This window comes from Carassius gibelio, chromosome B3 (genome assembly GCF_023724105.1).
Source record: "Carassius gibelio isolate Cgi1373 ecotype wild population from Czech Republic chromosome B3, carGib1.2-hapl.c, whole genome shotgun sequence".
Lineage (NCBI taxonomy): Eukaryota > Metazoa > Chordata > Actinopteri > Cypriniformes > Cyprinidae > Carassius > Carassius gibelio.
In genome coordinates, this window is record NC_068398.1 from 32,785,101 (window position 1) to 32,800,543 (window position 15,443).

Consider the following 15,443-nt stretch of genomic DNA (forward strand, 5'->3'; position numbering starts at 1 on the left):
AAAGACTGTATTTACACTAGAACACGTCAAAATATTGGACCTGTGCATGAGGCCCTGCTGCTGTGTGTAAATGAGGCTGATGATTTATCTCAGTTGTTAAGGAGCAGACGAGTGCCAATTTTATTTCAATTTCAAGTCTATATATCAAGCCTGGACATGCCCATTGAAGACAGGAGACTCTACAGGGTAAATTATATGGTGCTTTCTGAGAAAACCAATTTCACTGCTTGTCAATGCAATACTTCACTCTATTACTCTGTATTGTATTACCCACATCCAGACAGCACAGACATTTGAAAACCTTTATTTTCAGGACTTTTTGGTCACTGGCAGCACAGGCATTTTGGGAAATTTGGCGAACAGGACAAAATTCGCAATCCACTTCTGTTACATAAAGTATATCCATGAGAAACAGCATATTTAACTAGGAAAATATAAATTTCACATACAAATTTAGGGTGGGGATTGAGTTCATCAACTCATATTGCACTAAACAATAGCATTAAACAATAAAAGGGAATGGTGATCCCTTGGATTGGACAATTAAAGGGATTGGTGATGTTTTCCATTCATTTCACATCAAAACCAGTATACATTTTGTGTTAATAACAATTAATAACAATCATTTCCTTTGGAATTATGTGCACTGATGATACATGGACAATAAGATCATTAACATGCAATAAGAAAGTAACTTTTTGATTGCTGTTGACCTGAAAACGCCTTTGGCATGCTGACATCATCAGCTCTCGCCATAACAATCTGTCAATATTCAGTAGTGCCATCTGGCGTTTCCCTCTCAAAGGGCAATTTAGACAAATTATGAACTCCAGATGAGAGCAGCATTTGAATGAACCGCATGTGTGGATGGAGATATGATAATTAGCTCTGAATATCATCACTATTTGATTGGATTTATATATGTAGCAGTCACCTCTTATTCGTGTACATTGGTTGTCAATGATGTTATTCCAGGACTAAGACCTTACATTAGACAAAATATGGCAAATTCAGCACAGTACCTAAACTATTACACAACAACAACTCTTTGAATCAAACACATTTATTAACACTAGGCCAAATTCATAATTATGAGACAGGTGACATTTGTTGCAAAATGTGGTGGAGGCTGATTGGATGCACAACCTTTCACATCAACAGCAAAATGAATGAGAAGTCTGTTCTCATCAAAGTGAAGGACGATTTCTTAGAGCACAACTTGACTCCTCAGTCCTCAAATCTGCCTCCGGCTCTCCATACACAATGCATAAAAAATGACAGTCCACACACACTGTGCTCTTCAAACACCAACACTTTAATTAAGAAGGATGTTTAGTAGAAGACCAATATGCCTGAGCATTAAGGATTCAAGTCAAATTTGGTTTGCATATTGATGAGATAAAAGATATTGAGCACGTTCAGCCAGTGGTAGAGAACATAAGTAGACCAAGATGAGATACCATATGAATAAAACAGTGAGAGATAGTTTCGATCCCCACTTGACTTCATCTTCAAATTGAGGTCTGCCACTGTTATTACAAGATCTATTAGATGGGATTTTATCTGGACTGCTGTGAAGGTCTCACATGATGCTTATATGTAAATGACTAGAATGGGAATACTAATATGCACGTCTCTTCATACCTTCATATTTCTTTTTGATGACTGAATGCATGAGTCATTTATGAGCCGCTACATTCTGCAGGATAAAAATACAACTTGCACTTCACTTGATGTGGCCATATTTCCATTTGCGAGGCTCAAATGATAAATACACTGAAAGGCATTCAAGGTTGAAGATGAAAACCCACCTACATAATGTACCTGATATTAGGAACCTTCAGGTCTGTGTAAAAAGGAAATGGAAAACACATTCAGTCCAAGCAGAGGATAGTGAGGAGGAACACAGCAGAAAAGATGAATGATGAAATGATTGTGAGAATCCATCCGAGGGGTGGTTATATATTTTAAAGCAACAGAAGAAAAAAATAATCCTCACACCTGAGCTCTGGCTGTAAGAAAAAGCTTCTTAGATGTGTGAGGGGGAAAAAAACAAATTGCACTGATCCGTCAAAGCCAACAGGAAAGAGAGCAATGTGTTTACCCCAAGCTCTGCTTGATTATGCAGCAAGTGAGGGAAGAAATATTACGCACCATAAAAGTTTAATGCATTTGGCCCAGGTTTAATCTATAGCAGCGTTCCTATCAAGCTCTTCAGTCACTCTCACTCACTCTCAGCCAGCTAGGATCCAGTGCAAGCATGTATTACTGTATTTCACCTGGAGCTGGTCTGTTTTTACATGATGTGACAAAGCTAGTGACACTAATCATCAGCTATGGTGATTACAAAAGTGTTTAGCACGGTAACCAAAAGCAAATTCACACATTTTATTTTTTATTCACTTACAGGCTTAAACTCTTCTAATTCAAACCACTGAATTATTTACTAAAACACAATCATTAATTAACACTATTCAACCATTTACTCACAGATTCCAGCTCTAATGGCTTTAGTGTCAAACTCGAAACACAGATCTATTAATACTTCATATACTCCTGTGAAAAAAAAACACTGATTGTAACTATCATCGGAACATAAACTAACACACATGAATAACAAACATTGTTCACACACCAATAATAAATGCATGATGTGTAAAGGGTCACTTGAAAGTTTATTTAAAGTACCTTCAAACTAGCATGTGAAATAACAAACACCACGTGAGTTACAAACCCCTATAAAAGAGTTATAATCAACAGTATAAAATGTTTTGAATTTTTAAACATTAACGATCCAAAGTGATGGTACAGAAGAACCATTCTCGGTTTCCCAAAGAGCCTTTGAATGAGCAGTTCTTAAAATAATATTTGATCTGCAAAGGAAAAATTCCATGGCTCTTCATGGAACCATAGATGCCAATCAAGATGTTTTCTTAGAAATTCACACCAGATTCATTAAGCACAAGGGTATATTTCAAAGAATTGAATAAATCAGCATCAGGCCGTTTCAGGGTGAATTATTTCATGATAAGAAGAGGGACCTGGGCAGCCAGAGCCATCATGCTGTGCCACTAAATTGAAAAGGCTTTCCACTTTCTAAGTGATATGTGTCTGGTTCATTGACTTTCTGAGATTTTAATGTGCTCCTTTAACTCTCTTCCCCATTCCTCAGCCCCATAGATGAGTTCTTTTTGATAGGGCCATAAATGGTAACCTTTATATATGCATGAGAAGGGATTTGTTCTGGTGTCTGTAGAAGAGATTCTTTGGCTGGATCTAAAACAGTAACTAAATACAGATGCATAATAAATATGATTAATATGTTGTAGTTGTTTTCTTTTGTTATTGGTGAACCATCACTAATCACAAACAGTGTATAATAAAAAAAAAAGTAAAATTGTTGACCACTGATGTGTCACTTTCAGAGTGTTACCATCTGTGCTAAAGAATCTCTACTTGTGTTTCTGGTTATTAAAAAAATAAAAGCGTTGAAAATAAGCATTCCTTAATTTGAGTACTGAGAAGCACCCAAATTTAAAAGAGCCAAAGCACCCGAAGCACCCGAAGCACCTTCTAAATAAAAGAGCCAAACACCAATAAGCATAGTCATCTATTTCTTTGACTTCAGTTCTTGCTGTTTGATGGAGCTGCTGTAAGAAGTGCTGAGTGAACTGACTTGCCTCGAAAGGAGCTTTGCCATAACTCATTCCACTCCAGTTCTGGACATTAAGGATTTCTCAAGTCAAGTGCCTTGTTGAGGAGAAGTACTACTACTTTACTAAGCAATCAAGAAATGTGTAGGCTTACCTTAAATATCCAGTAATCCAGAAAAAGAATTGGATGAACAACCAGCTATTGTTCATTAACTCACGAGAGCAGAACACAATGTCTGTTGTATTGTTTTTACATTGTGAGAGCCTAAGATTGAACACATTTTAATTTACAAATTCATTAAATGTTGTCAAAATCAACAAGATCACCTCCAAATGCGTTTACATTTATCTTTTGGGCTCTTTTGACATGATTAAGTATTATTTTTTAGAAAATTACAAACCATTTATTTATTTAGACTGTTCGTAGAATTGATTTTAGAGTGTAGGTGATTAAGGGAAACTTTAAAATGCTCAGGCACATTCCTCATTCCATTTATCAGTAGAATTGGTTTGGCATTTAATGATGTCTTGATTGCAGCTATTTTGGCCTCTAATGCAGCAATCAGATATTTACAGCCACCCAGTCACCATTCCTATATGGGCTCTGCAATTATCATTATAACAAAGCCATACAGGTATTTCCCTGGAAATAATGCAGCATATTACATTCTTGACTGACTGGTTGTCTAAGTAGAAGACATCCTTCTGGAAATTGGAATGAAAATTGATGCAACTATTTCTGAGCTCTCAAGCCCACTGTGTTCCTATGACACATTTCTTAAATTGGTTTCCTAAATAGATTGGAAATTAGTGACAAATTGATTTTTGAATTGAGCTCACATGCTGCGTCTTGAACATTTAATGAAATGAGAGCCTTAGGGAGATAGATGTAATTACCTAAAATGAAAACACAATTATAACTAGCGTCATTTGAAATTTAAACTAAGTGCAAAGTGTCTTTATAAATGAGATTGCATCGTAATGATTAGGCAGTAAAAATCACTAAAAGATGAATAAATTATATACACAACATGAAGGGAAAATGGCTGGGCATTAAGTTTATTAAGGTACTTCAACATGACATATACAGTAGATGGTAAATTAAATAACTGTTACTCCAAGTTATATGACAGTTTTCTATTAAGCATTAATACTGCAACTAAACATAATACATATCAGCATGAAAATGTGTTTGTGTAAATTATATATTTAAGTCGAATTTGTATTACAATTCTTATAAAATGTCAAAGTGTGGTCACAAATACAACTTTTTACACTGTAATTTAAAAGAGGTTAGTGGTCTTGTCTGGTTGTAATAAGCAAAAACACAAACTTCTACCAAAATTGGCAGAAAAAAAACACTATGCTACAAAATGTGTGCCTAGAGATGCTGCAAAGGCTTGATTCATCATGTTACACCCTTAAAAATAAAAGTTATTTATTGGCATCAATGGTTCTATAAAGAACCTTGAACATCCATGGAACCTTTTGAAGGCAGAAAAGGTTCTTTACAGTTGAAAAATGTGCTTTAGATTTTTCAAATGTTCTTCAAAATGGTTATTTTAATAACTGTTCACTAAAACGTTATTTGGTGATCCAAAAATGGTTCTTCTATGGCATCGCTGGAAAAAAGTTTTTTGGAACTTTAATTTTTAAGAGTGTATATACAGTAAATGCATGCCACATGACACCGGTTAGCTCTGGAAAATGTGTTTCTAGAAGCCTTGAGGAAAACGTGATTGCACTGACACACTCGAGTGATGCAGACAAATTTGGCAGACCCCGACTGAGCACTCTCATTCAATAACTGATGCAGCTGTCTCATTTGCAATCCATTTTTACTTTGCAGCACAAACTCATCTCTTGATAAGGCAGTAGATAGAATGATCATCATCATCACTGCAGTCTCATAAGCTGTGGTGAGCTCTGGCTCATGGAGAGCACTGCAACAGGCTCGTGGTGGCACTGACGGTGGATGAGACGGGACGCTAGCATGAGCAGGATCCCTGTCAGCAGCTCCAGGGAGAAGGACAGACAGGCCATGACCAGAGACCAGCCGAAGGACATATGGACGTGAGCCAGTGACTCAATATCCACCATGTGCTGCAGCTCCTCTAAAGCCTGCTGAGAGTAACTGATATAGATGCTCACACCGGACACTGTCAACAGACCTGTGGACAAAGAGATGTAATTACACTCCATTCTCTTACTAAACAACCTCAGCAACAAACGTATCCATACTCTCATATGTGACCCTGGAGCATAAAACATAAATAGCAGTCAGATTTTATGCAAAAAATCATTATCACAGGCAGCAACACTGAATCGCCTCATGACCCATTTCTTTTGGCCGGTCATTCACAAAAAAACGTGCGCAGGTGGTGTGCGTCTTGTCCAGAATGTAAGTTGGTGAATCCACCGGCCGTCCCGAAAAGCGCCTTTGCTCCCCTTTCCCTTAATGCAGGTCCCCTTCGAGAGAATTGGTATGGACCTCAACCGGCCATTAGAGCGATCTGCATGGGGATATCACTTTGCATTAGTCATAGTTGACTATGCAAAACGATATCCTGAAGCAGTGGCCTTCTGTAACATTTCCGATAAGAGTGTTGCGGACGCCCTGTTTCGTCTAATCTCCCGGGTGGGGGTTCCGGAAGAGATCCTCACTGACCAAGGCACAACGTTTACGTCATGTATGCTACGCGAACTGTACGGATTATTGGGCATTAAATTGATTCGAATTATCTTCTATCATCGCACGCTTAAATCCATGATCCGGACGTTCGTTCAAGAAAACACCAAGAATTGGGATAGGTGGCTAGAGCCCTTGTTATTCGCTGTGCGAGAGGTCCCACAAGCCTCCACGGGGTTTTCCCCCTTTGAGCTTCTCTACGGACGCCAGCCTCGAGGAGTGCTGGATGTACTGAGAGAAACTTGGGAGGAGGGACCTTCTCAGGGCAAAAACGAAATTCAGTACTTGATGGACTTGAGAAAAAAACTCTACACTTTGGGGCGGCTATCCATGGAGAATTTGTTACAAGCCCAGGACCGCCAGAGCCAGCTGTATAACAGGGGAACTAGATTGCACAAATTTGCAATGGGAGAGAAAGTACTTGTATTACTCCCAATGTCGAGCTTTAAGTTATTGGCTAAGTGGCAGGGACCGTTTGAGGACGCACGACAAGTCAAACGGGGCATGTCAGATCTATCACCCCAACCTCCTAAAAAAATGGAAAGAGGCGGAATCAGTGATGTTGGGACCGGTGATTGGCGGGGAGGATGATCTCGGAACAGAGGCAAATGTCAAACCACAATCCCTCGCCCTGGCCCTAGGGGGAGATCACCTCTCGCCATACCAACTCACTGATCTAACGAAATTACAGGCAGAATTTGTCGACGTCTTCTCGCCCCTACCGGGCCGTACAAACCTGATTCAGCACCATATCGAGATGGAGCCGGGCGTGGCAATTCACAGCTGGCCGTATCGCTTACCTGAGGACAAGAAAAAGGTAGTTCAGGCTGAATTAGCCGCAATGCTCGACATTGGGGTACATAGAAGAATCCAGTAGTTACTGGGCGAGATTGATAGTTTTAGTTCCGAAAACGGATGGCTCAGTCCGGTTCTGTGAGGATTACGGCAAGGTGAATTCTTTGTCGAAATTCGACACGTATCCAATGCCGTGGGTTGTCGAGTTTCTTGATGGAATAGGCTCAGCTCATTTTTATTCGACATTGGACTTAACGTAGGGTAATTGGCCGATCCCCTTGTCTCCATTATCCAAAGAAAAGACAGCTTTCACGACACCGTTTGGTTTACATCAATTTATTACCCTTCAATTTCGGTTGTTCGGGGCGCCGGCCACCTTTCAGTACCTCATGGATAGGATTCTGCGGCCCCATGCTGCATATGTGGCTGCCTACCTGGATGATATCATTATATTTAGTAATGATAGGCAGCGGTATATCCAGCATCTGAGGGCTGTCCTGAGATCGCTGAGGGGGACTGGACTCACCGCCAACCCAAAGAAGTGTTTGGGTGATTGGGCGTGTGGAAGTAAGGTATCTGGGCTTCCACTTGGGGCATGGACAGGTGTGTCCCCAAATTGACAAGATAGCCGCTATTGCAACATGCCCATGCCCAAGACCAAAAAGAAGGTAAGGCAGTTCTGGGGGCAGGCAGGATATTATAGACGGTTTATGCCTGATTATTCAGACATCACCAGTCCTTTGACTGACCTTACTAAAATCTCTCGAAGAGAGAGGCTAAGTAAGGATGGCTCCCAGGCCTGAGTCGGGCGGTGGGGGTATGTGGCGGGGGGGGGGGGGCGTGGTTTAGCCGAATTCTGCAGCGGGAGAGAGAATCAGGAGATGAAAGGTAAGTGAGTGGTTTGGGCAGAAACAATCAACACCTGTCTCTTGTTTTAGTAATTGGCGTGGAGAGAGTATAAAACGCCAGGAGAGAGAGAAGCAGTCGAGAGAGAGACGAACTGCTGACTGAAGCCTGAAGGAGTGAACTGGAAGTGTTTGCCGATAGCTTGTGCTAGTGTCAGAATAAGAGTCACCATTGGTGTTTGTGAAGATTACTTTTTATTTATTAAAAACTTGTCAGTAGTCCATCCGACCCCTTGTCCTCTTCCTTTCCTCCTACGAACTTACTACACCATTTATAAATAAAGGCCCAGATACCATCCTAGGTAGTGTTTTCCAGCTGTTTTTTAGAAGTTATAAATATCCAAAACACATTACATTTTCTTAGTTTGAATTGTCTTTTTTAAGGTACCAAAAAGCACTCTTTAGGTACAAGGTGTACATTTGAAAATGTACTGCCCCAGTGACACACTGTTGAAAAAAAAAAAGTGCGAAATTACAGCGGTTTCTGTTTAATAATTGCATTTCTTTCACACTATTTTCACAGTGGGACTTCACTTGCATCTAACTCTACAGTACTTCACTAGCAAGTTTACTTTTAAAATAAGCTTGACTTATTAAAAAAAAAAAAACAGTATTGAAAAAAAAAAAAAAACCTTCATCACAGTGCATATGTATAATAAAGGCACCCAGCATGAACCGATCATGTTGTTTTTTTATTCTTGTTTGTCCTATTTGTGCTATTCCACCAGGTTTTGGTTTGAATTGTTTGTTTTATATATATTATTTTATATTGTATATTTAAAGACAACTGTATAATGTGAATGCACAGTAAAACAAGAGCAGTAAATTACTGTGACGTTAGCATCATTCTGCTGTTCATTCAGTAATTTGTAAGACAATGATCCCAGCATGCATTGATTTCACAATATATATCTCTGACTACAGTAATTTATTGTAAAATAATAATCTTTAATGCTGTAAATATCTGGCTTTTTTCTTGTCTTTCTGTTTTTCTTTATTTATTTTTTTCTTTTACATACAGTGTAGCTTTCGTACCTTTATTTCTGAGACTCTTTTGAATTCCTAATTTCACTATATGGCTTTTTTAAACCTTTAAAAACCTTACCGCATACCGGGATTGGCATTTTGTACTTGCATTCTCAAGTTAGCAAATGGAAAAGAAAATGCAGCCTATAATATAGTTTTTCTCTGTATGAAGCATAGATGTCATTCCAGCCACAAAAGGACCAAAGTACTACTGAAAAATGCATAATCTTCCACCATGGGTGAAGCCATTATGTACATTAACAACAATTTGGAACAAATATGATGTAATTTAATGGAAAACTGTGTGAGTGGTGCTCTATGGCTAGCTGTAATTGCTTTATTCACATTATATACAGTAAATTCATGATGGCAAAACCCTATCTAAGCAAATTAGTATTTTCTTTAGAATTAAACTCAGCAGCACACAAGCACAGAATATGACAGTCTCACAGGTTAGTGGTGGGAGTATCAATAGGAAAGCTCATACTGTAATCACCATGATCATAAGAGAAGATATGTGCTTTCCTTGAGAACTGCTTGAAGGAACCGTCAGGAACTCAGTCATTATTGCTGCAATTAACCCACTTACATGAAGCTCAGAGGAGCCCTGACCTTTCACGATCACTCATGATACGCGACAGAAATAACAGAGGAGAGATTTTCCTGCTTCTCTGAAATTAAATTCCAGTCATTTCTCAAACAATGCATTCCTTTTTCAAGATGTTAAATAAAAAATGCACTGACACAGCCGATGTGGGGTTTGCTTCTGTGCCTTTCAGAGATTACAAATGTGTACAGAGAGAGAAACACAGAGAACATTTAGCCATTTTGTAAAATTTTTGAATGTGGTTCCTGTCCTAGTATAATGATATTAGTAACTTATATACAGAGTTCAGTTTCAGTAAAGAAATAAAGCTCTGCGGACATACAGTATGACATCTTTGGCAGATTCACAGGCAATGATTTCAGTAAGGAAAATGATTTTGCATGTCAACAATTCATTTGATGCAATTGCTTTTGAACATTTTTGGATTGGATGAAGATCTCACCTAAATTTGGTTGTGAATAATTGACAGTAATTCACATAAAAACTGCATCTGCAGAGAATAAATGTTTTTTAAAATGTCTTATATTTTTCTCCTTTTCTTTAATGATAAACTATACAAATAGATAACACACTGTAATGTAATTAATAAACCTCAATGCAATCATGACAAAGATAGAGAATAACAAGTTACAAACCAGACTCTGTGTGACATTCAACGCAGTCATTAATAGAAAGCACTCAGGAGAAAAGGATATGAACAAAGGAGCCAGTTTTCACTGGACTTCACTGTATTTGTATTTTGTAAATTAAAACAAATAGATTTTGATGGCTGCAACACACTTCAAAAAAGTTGGGACAGAGACATGTTTGCAACTATTTTATATCACCTTTCCTTTGAATTACACTTTTTAATCATTCCTGGATTGAAGAGACACATTTTTGCTGGTGAGCAGGTGAAATTAAACAAGGAACAAGACTCTAGCTGCTAATCAGTCCTTGTTATCAATGTTTTATTCTCCTCTTCATGATTCACCACACATTTTCAATAGGAGACAGATCTTGACTGCAGGCAGACCATTCAAGCACAACCATGCAGTGCTAGCACATCCAGAAAGAGACTTGGCATTGCCTCACTATAATCACTTCTCAGGAAAAGATGTCAGTTTGATCATAGTATGTCTCTGTACAATCCCACTATATGTCTCAGACTCAATGGGACCTTCACACATGTGCTAGTCACCCATGCCATGGGCACTAATGCACCCCACACCATGACAGAAGAAGCTTTTGCACCTGTCACTGATAAAAGTCTTGATGATCCCTTTCATCTTTGGCATGACACATGTGACGTCCATTCACAAAAAAAGCCTGCATGTCATTCCCACTTATATTTTGATGTCTTTTTTAACAACAATGATAATCTCCTGATTTCTGTAATAGTGATGAGAAGAAATAATGACAAAGTGTAATGAAGGTGTCAATTAAAGGTACAATTTGTATAACATTTGCAGTAAAATACCCAAAAACCACTAGACTAGTGTTATATATTTTGTCCAGCTGATTACTAACAATATATCTAATGTTTTCAACTACTTGTAAATCATGAGAAAATTCCCAGTCTAAACAGTGACACGGGGAAGTGCAGTCGCCTGTCAATGACGTCAGTTACCCTTTGTTACCGCCTTTACTGACGTAGAAACCACATGACAACAGTGTCGTGGCCAAATGCGGAAGTAGTGGCGAGCGTCCAGCAAACTACTAGCTTTCCTCCATCAGTTCCTTATTTAATTATTCTTGCACGTTTTATGGTGGATTGTATTACTTATTTATGGAACATAATTAATGTTTACCATCTGCCGCCTATTCTGTCGATAAGGACAGATCCCACGTATGCTATTATAACTGTTACGTGGAGTCAGAAACATTCGGATCCAATTGCAGTGTTTATTTAAGAGTGGTCAGACAGGCAGTAATCAGAAACAGCGTCAGGTTTGACAGGGAAATCCAGAATCAATAACAGTCACAAGCAGAGGTCAGGGCAGGCGGCAGAGAATCAAAGGCAGTAACACTATCCAAAATCAGACACGGGAAGAAAAAACACAGGAAAAATGCTTGGAAATGCTAGACAGGGCTAAACAAGACTTCGCAGTGAGTTGGCGTGAGTGTGCTGCTTATATGGGTGTGTGTGTATTAACTGCAGGTGTGTAATCAGATGCAGGTGTGTGTGTGTGCAATCAGTCCCAGGAATGAGGCAGGATGGGAAATGGAGTTGGAATGAATCCTGAGTGGAGTGCCCTCTACTGAAACTCACAGGCACTCAAGCTAGAGATCATGACAATAACGATCAACAAGATTAGTATTATGGGGTATACACACCAAAGCGCGGGGCATCTCGTCTTTAGACCCGTGTGAGGATGCGTTTGATCCATAGTCTATAGTCATAAATAAATACAGTTTTCATTTACAGAAATATGAATGATGATATGATATGATATGATCATTATTGCAAATGATATTGGTAAGTTCAAAATAACATTTATTATTATTGATTTTAATAATAATAAATGCTAAGAAGCATCAAACGTCATCAAACCACCCAATTGTTATTGTTTTGGTAATGCGCCCTCTTGTGTCAGGTCCTACAACCTGTACCATTAATTATGTATCATTCAAGACAGATTCAAATGCTGATGTTATTATTATAGTTTAAAACAACACAACATTTGTTCAGTTTGCATGCCAAACTAAAAGAGTTTTAGTATGAATACATTTAACATTACACTGCTATTTATTTGAGCCTAGAGCATAATTTGGCTCTGTTTAAAGCACTATACAAATAAAAGTGACTCTAGATTAGAAAATAAATCCCATAAACAGATGAAACGCATCAAATAAATCTGTTCAATATTTTTGCTATTCATTACTGCAGGCTTTCTGGATATGTATTATTGAGCGAAAAACCTCAATTTCTATTAAAACCCCTGACTGTGTGTGACCAGTTCACCTAACAGCTGCATTCAGCTGGAGAACCTGACATTTTCTGCTTTCTTTCATTCCCATTATGTTTTATATCCACGTGTGACATTGTCTGAGCCACTGAACGCATCTCTCACTGACCTCTACACAACAACACAAACTCCAGCGATAGCACTGCTGCTTACGAACGATGTGTGCTGATGTGTGTAGAAGGCCAATGAATGCAGTGTAGCTGTTAATGGCACTCACTGGAGATGAGGAAGTATGCAGCGATGCAGGTGAGAAGAGTGCAGCTCTGAGCCAAAGACGCCACCAGACCGAAGATCCCACCAAAGACCAGCAGCACCAGACTGAGAGGCAACAGGACCACGATGACCCTGTGCAAGTCTGCAGAGACACAAACAGGTCTTTATTACATGCTCAGTGTAACCTGCTGCCACACATTCACGTTTATAGACATCTGCAGCAGCTGTGTCCTTTCAGTTTCAGTGAGTTTGAAATAGTGACCACTAGGGGTGTGACACGTTTTTTTTCTATGATAATATTGTAATTGGAAACACAATAAACACATTTGCTAGCCTGTTAAATGAATGATTCAATGACTCCCTCATTTCGACAGTGACTTACCACCACCTACTGATGTTTTTAGATTCATATTTAAAGCATATAAAAGTATATTTTAATAGTAAGAACATTATTTTTAAATATTATTCTCACACGTTCAGTGTAAATGCATGCAAATGCTGCTTCTTGATATTTCTGCAGTACAAAAAATATATATTTTATTAATACTTATTTCATTCGATTGTTAACAGCCTTCGTTGTCTTAGTATTCCAAAATAATTTATTGAATTAATTTAAGAATTTGACATGAAATAAGATACATACATCCAATACAGTTAGAAAAAGATGTCCTTATAAATGTAATAGTGGAAATCTATTCCAAACAATCAGCAAAGTAGCTTTTAATTTAGGCTATCGAGACTCACTCAAAAGGTGCTTCTCCTGCTCGGTGTGGTCGGACGACTCTGTGTAGAACGAGATGTCGTGATAACTGCCATTCTGTCCTGTAGGTCACATTAAATCATCAGTCATAAGCTGCAAACACCCATTACACTTCACACAGCTGCCTGAGAATTAACTACAGCCTACAAACTTCATTGCATACAACACACAGCATTTAAAGGGTTTCTTTTTATTACAAGACAGAGCAGCATTTGTGTTAGAGAGAAGAAATCATCTTTACTGCATTAAGAATGAAATGGAAAACAGTTCTTTTATGTGACTGATTCAGTAACTGTGTCTAACATTAAACATTCACAGTTGTGTGATGAACTGCTTCTCTCTTTAATTGTGTCTAGTGCCCTGAAACAGTGACAGAATTGGACGAGACATTAATTATGTACATAATGGAGACTCAGCCAGTGATGAGAACTCAATCTGTGAATATTTCTGAAATTACTTCATTTGCAGCCAATCGACTTGTTTGCCAGTTAATGTGCTGAAACAGGAATGAGATTAAAAATACTTCATATATCTAATGAGACACATTAAGTGTTAAACAGTAAGAACAGGAGAATGAATAAATGCACATTACCGTAAGTTTATGCAGACTACTTCATCAGTACTCAGTATTTAGTCTGGTGTTTAATATTCATATGAACACTTTAATGTAATGCTGTTGTGTAGTGATTGAGCAATTACTCTGGATGTTTAAATCCTCTAAATGGAGATGAAGAGACATCTCACTGTCAGAAAATACTAAATTTGATCAACAGGTGCAGAATATAATGGCACATGCAGGAAGCGCATGTTGTTTGTGTTGTGATCTTACCTTCATATATCCTCCAGAGTCCGGAGTGAGAGCTGCTGTACTCCAGGCTGGAGTTCTTCCCTTCATCCACATCTATAATGTACCAGTATTCAGTGCCGATGGACACGGCGAGCAGGATGAAGCTGAGCAGCCCGCACAGACCCGCAGAGATCACAACTGTCCCAAAGTTCATCTTCATCAGCGAGAAAATCCCTCCGATCATTCATTGACATTGAGCTGCTATCATTCAGGTCCTCTGAAGCCCAGTGCTATCAGACACATTAAAGCACACTATTCCAGCTTTATTTCTCCAGGTGTTTCCAGGCTGAAGGAAGAGCAACAGCTGGACGAAGAAACCGCAGGGTTTTCCTCACATCTCTCGAGTGAGAGCAGAAGCTCGATCTACTCTCTCACCTCGCTCTCGCTCTCGCTCTCTGTGCTGCATCTGATCTTCAGCCACAAGGTGCTTTCTTTTCTTTTCTTTGCAAATAAATTACTCTCTGTATAGTGGCTTGTAAATACAGTAGATATTTTGTCAACACGGCTAACAGCTCTTTTATGTCAAAAGAGAGCAAATTTATTACTAAAATCACCTGGTAAGAACAGAAAAATTAAGAGTGCACAGCAAAAAAAAAAAAGAAAAAAAAAAGAAGACTTTTCTACTCCAGTATCTTTTCTTGCTTTTCAGTAAATGTTCTTAAATCAAAATAGATTTACTTGAGTTCATGTATAAAAAACACTTAGACATTTAGCCTTTTTATTTTTTATGAAAATTAAGTGAGTTTTTGCTGAAAACAAGAGAAATCTGTCAGTAGGGTGTTAGAGGATTTTTTTTTATAAATAAAAAGAAAAGAAGTAGATAGCACGTGATCAGCTAGAGACAAAACAAAAGGAAATTCTGACCACGCCCACAAGCCACGCCCCCATCACTCATTATTAAAAATATATATTTTAGCACATTAAATAATATATCTTATTTTGTAAAAATACCTACTGCCCTGTAAAAAATAAAAAGCAGCATTTAATAATCATGACAACA

The 15,443-nt window shown here is 38.4% G+C and overlaps 1 protein-coding gene across 1 annotated transcript; it reads right to left on the reverse strand.

The window, feature by feature from the left end:
* Window positions 1-4,696: 4,696 nt before the first annotated feature.
* LOC127951838 (transmembrane protein 235) lies at window positions 4,697-15,362 on the reverse strand. Its single transcript, XM_052549887.1, has 4 exons — window positions 14,426-15,362; window positions 13,581-13,658; window positions 12,841-12,978; window positions 4,697-5,824 (listed from the first exon to the last, which is right to left on the reverse strand). Exons 1-4 carry the CDS (start codon window positions 14,625-14,627, stop codon window positions 5,550-5,552), a joined length of 693 nt encoding a protein of 230 aa, XP_052405847.1. The 5' UTR covers window positions 14,628-15,362; the 3' UTR covers window positions 4,697-5,549.
* Window positions 15,363-15,443: the final 81 nt, after the last annotated feature.

Coding starts and splice junctions, on each gene's coding strand:
- LOC127951838 (XM_052549887.1), bottom strand. CDS start 14,627: ATGATCGGAGGGATTTTCTCGCTGATGAAGATGAACTTTGGGACAGTT. Junction 13,659..14,425: donor ACTCTGGAGGATATATGAAG/GTAAGATCACAA, acceptor TGTGACCTACAG/GACAGAATGGCAGTTATCAC. Junction 5,825..12,840: donor TGCATACTTCCTCATCTCCA/GTGAGTGCCATT, acceptor CTTTGTCCACAG/GTCTGTTGACAGTGTCCGGT.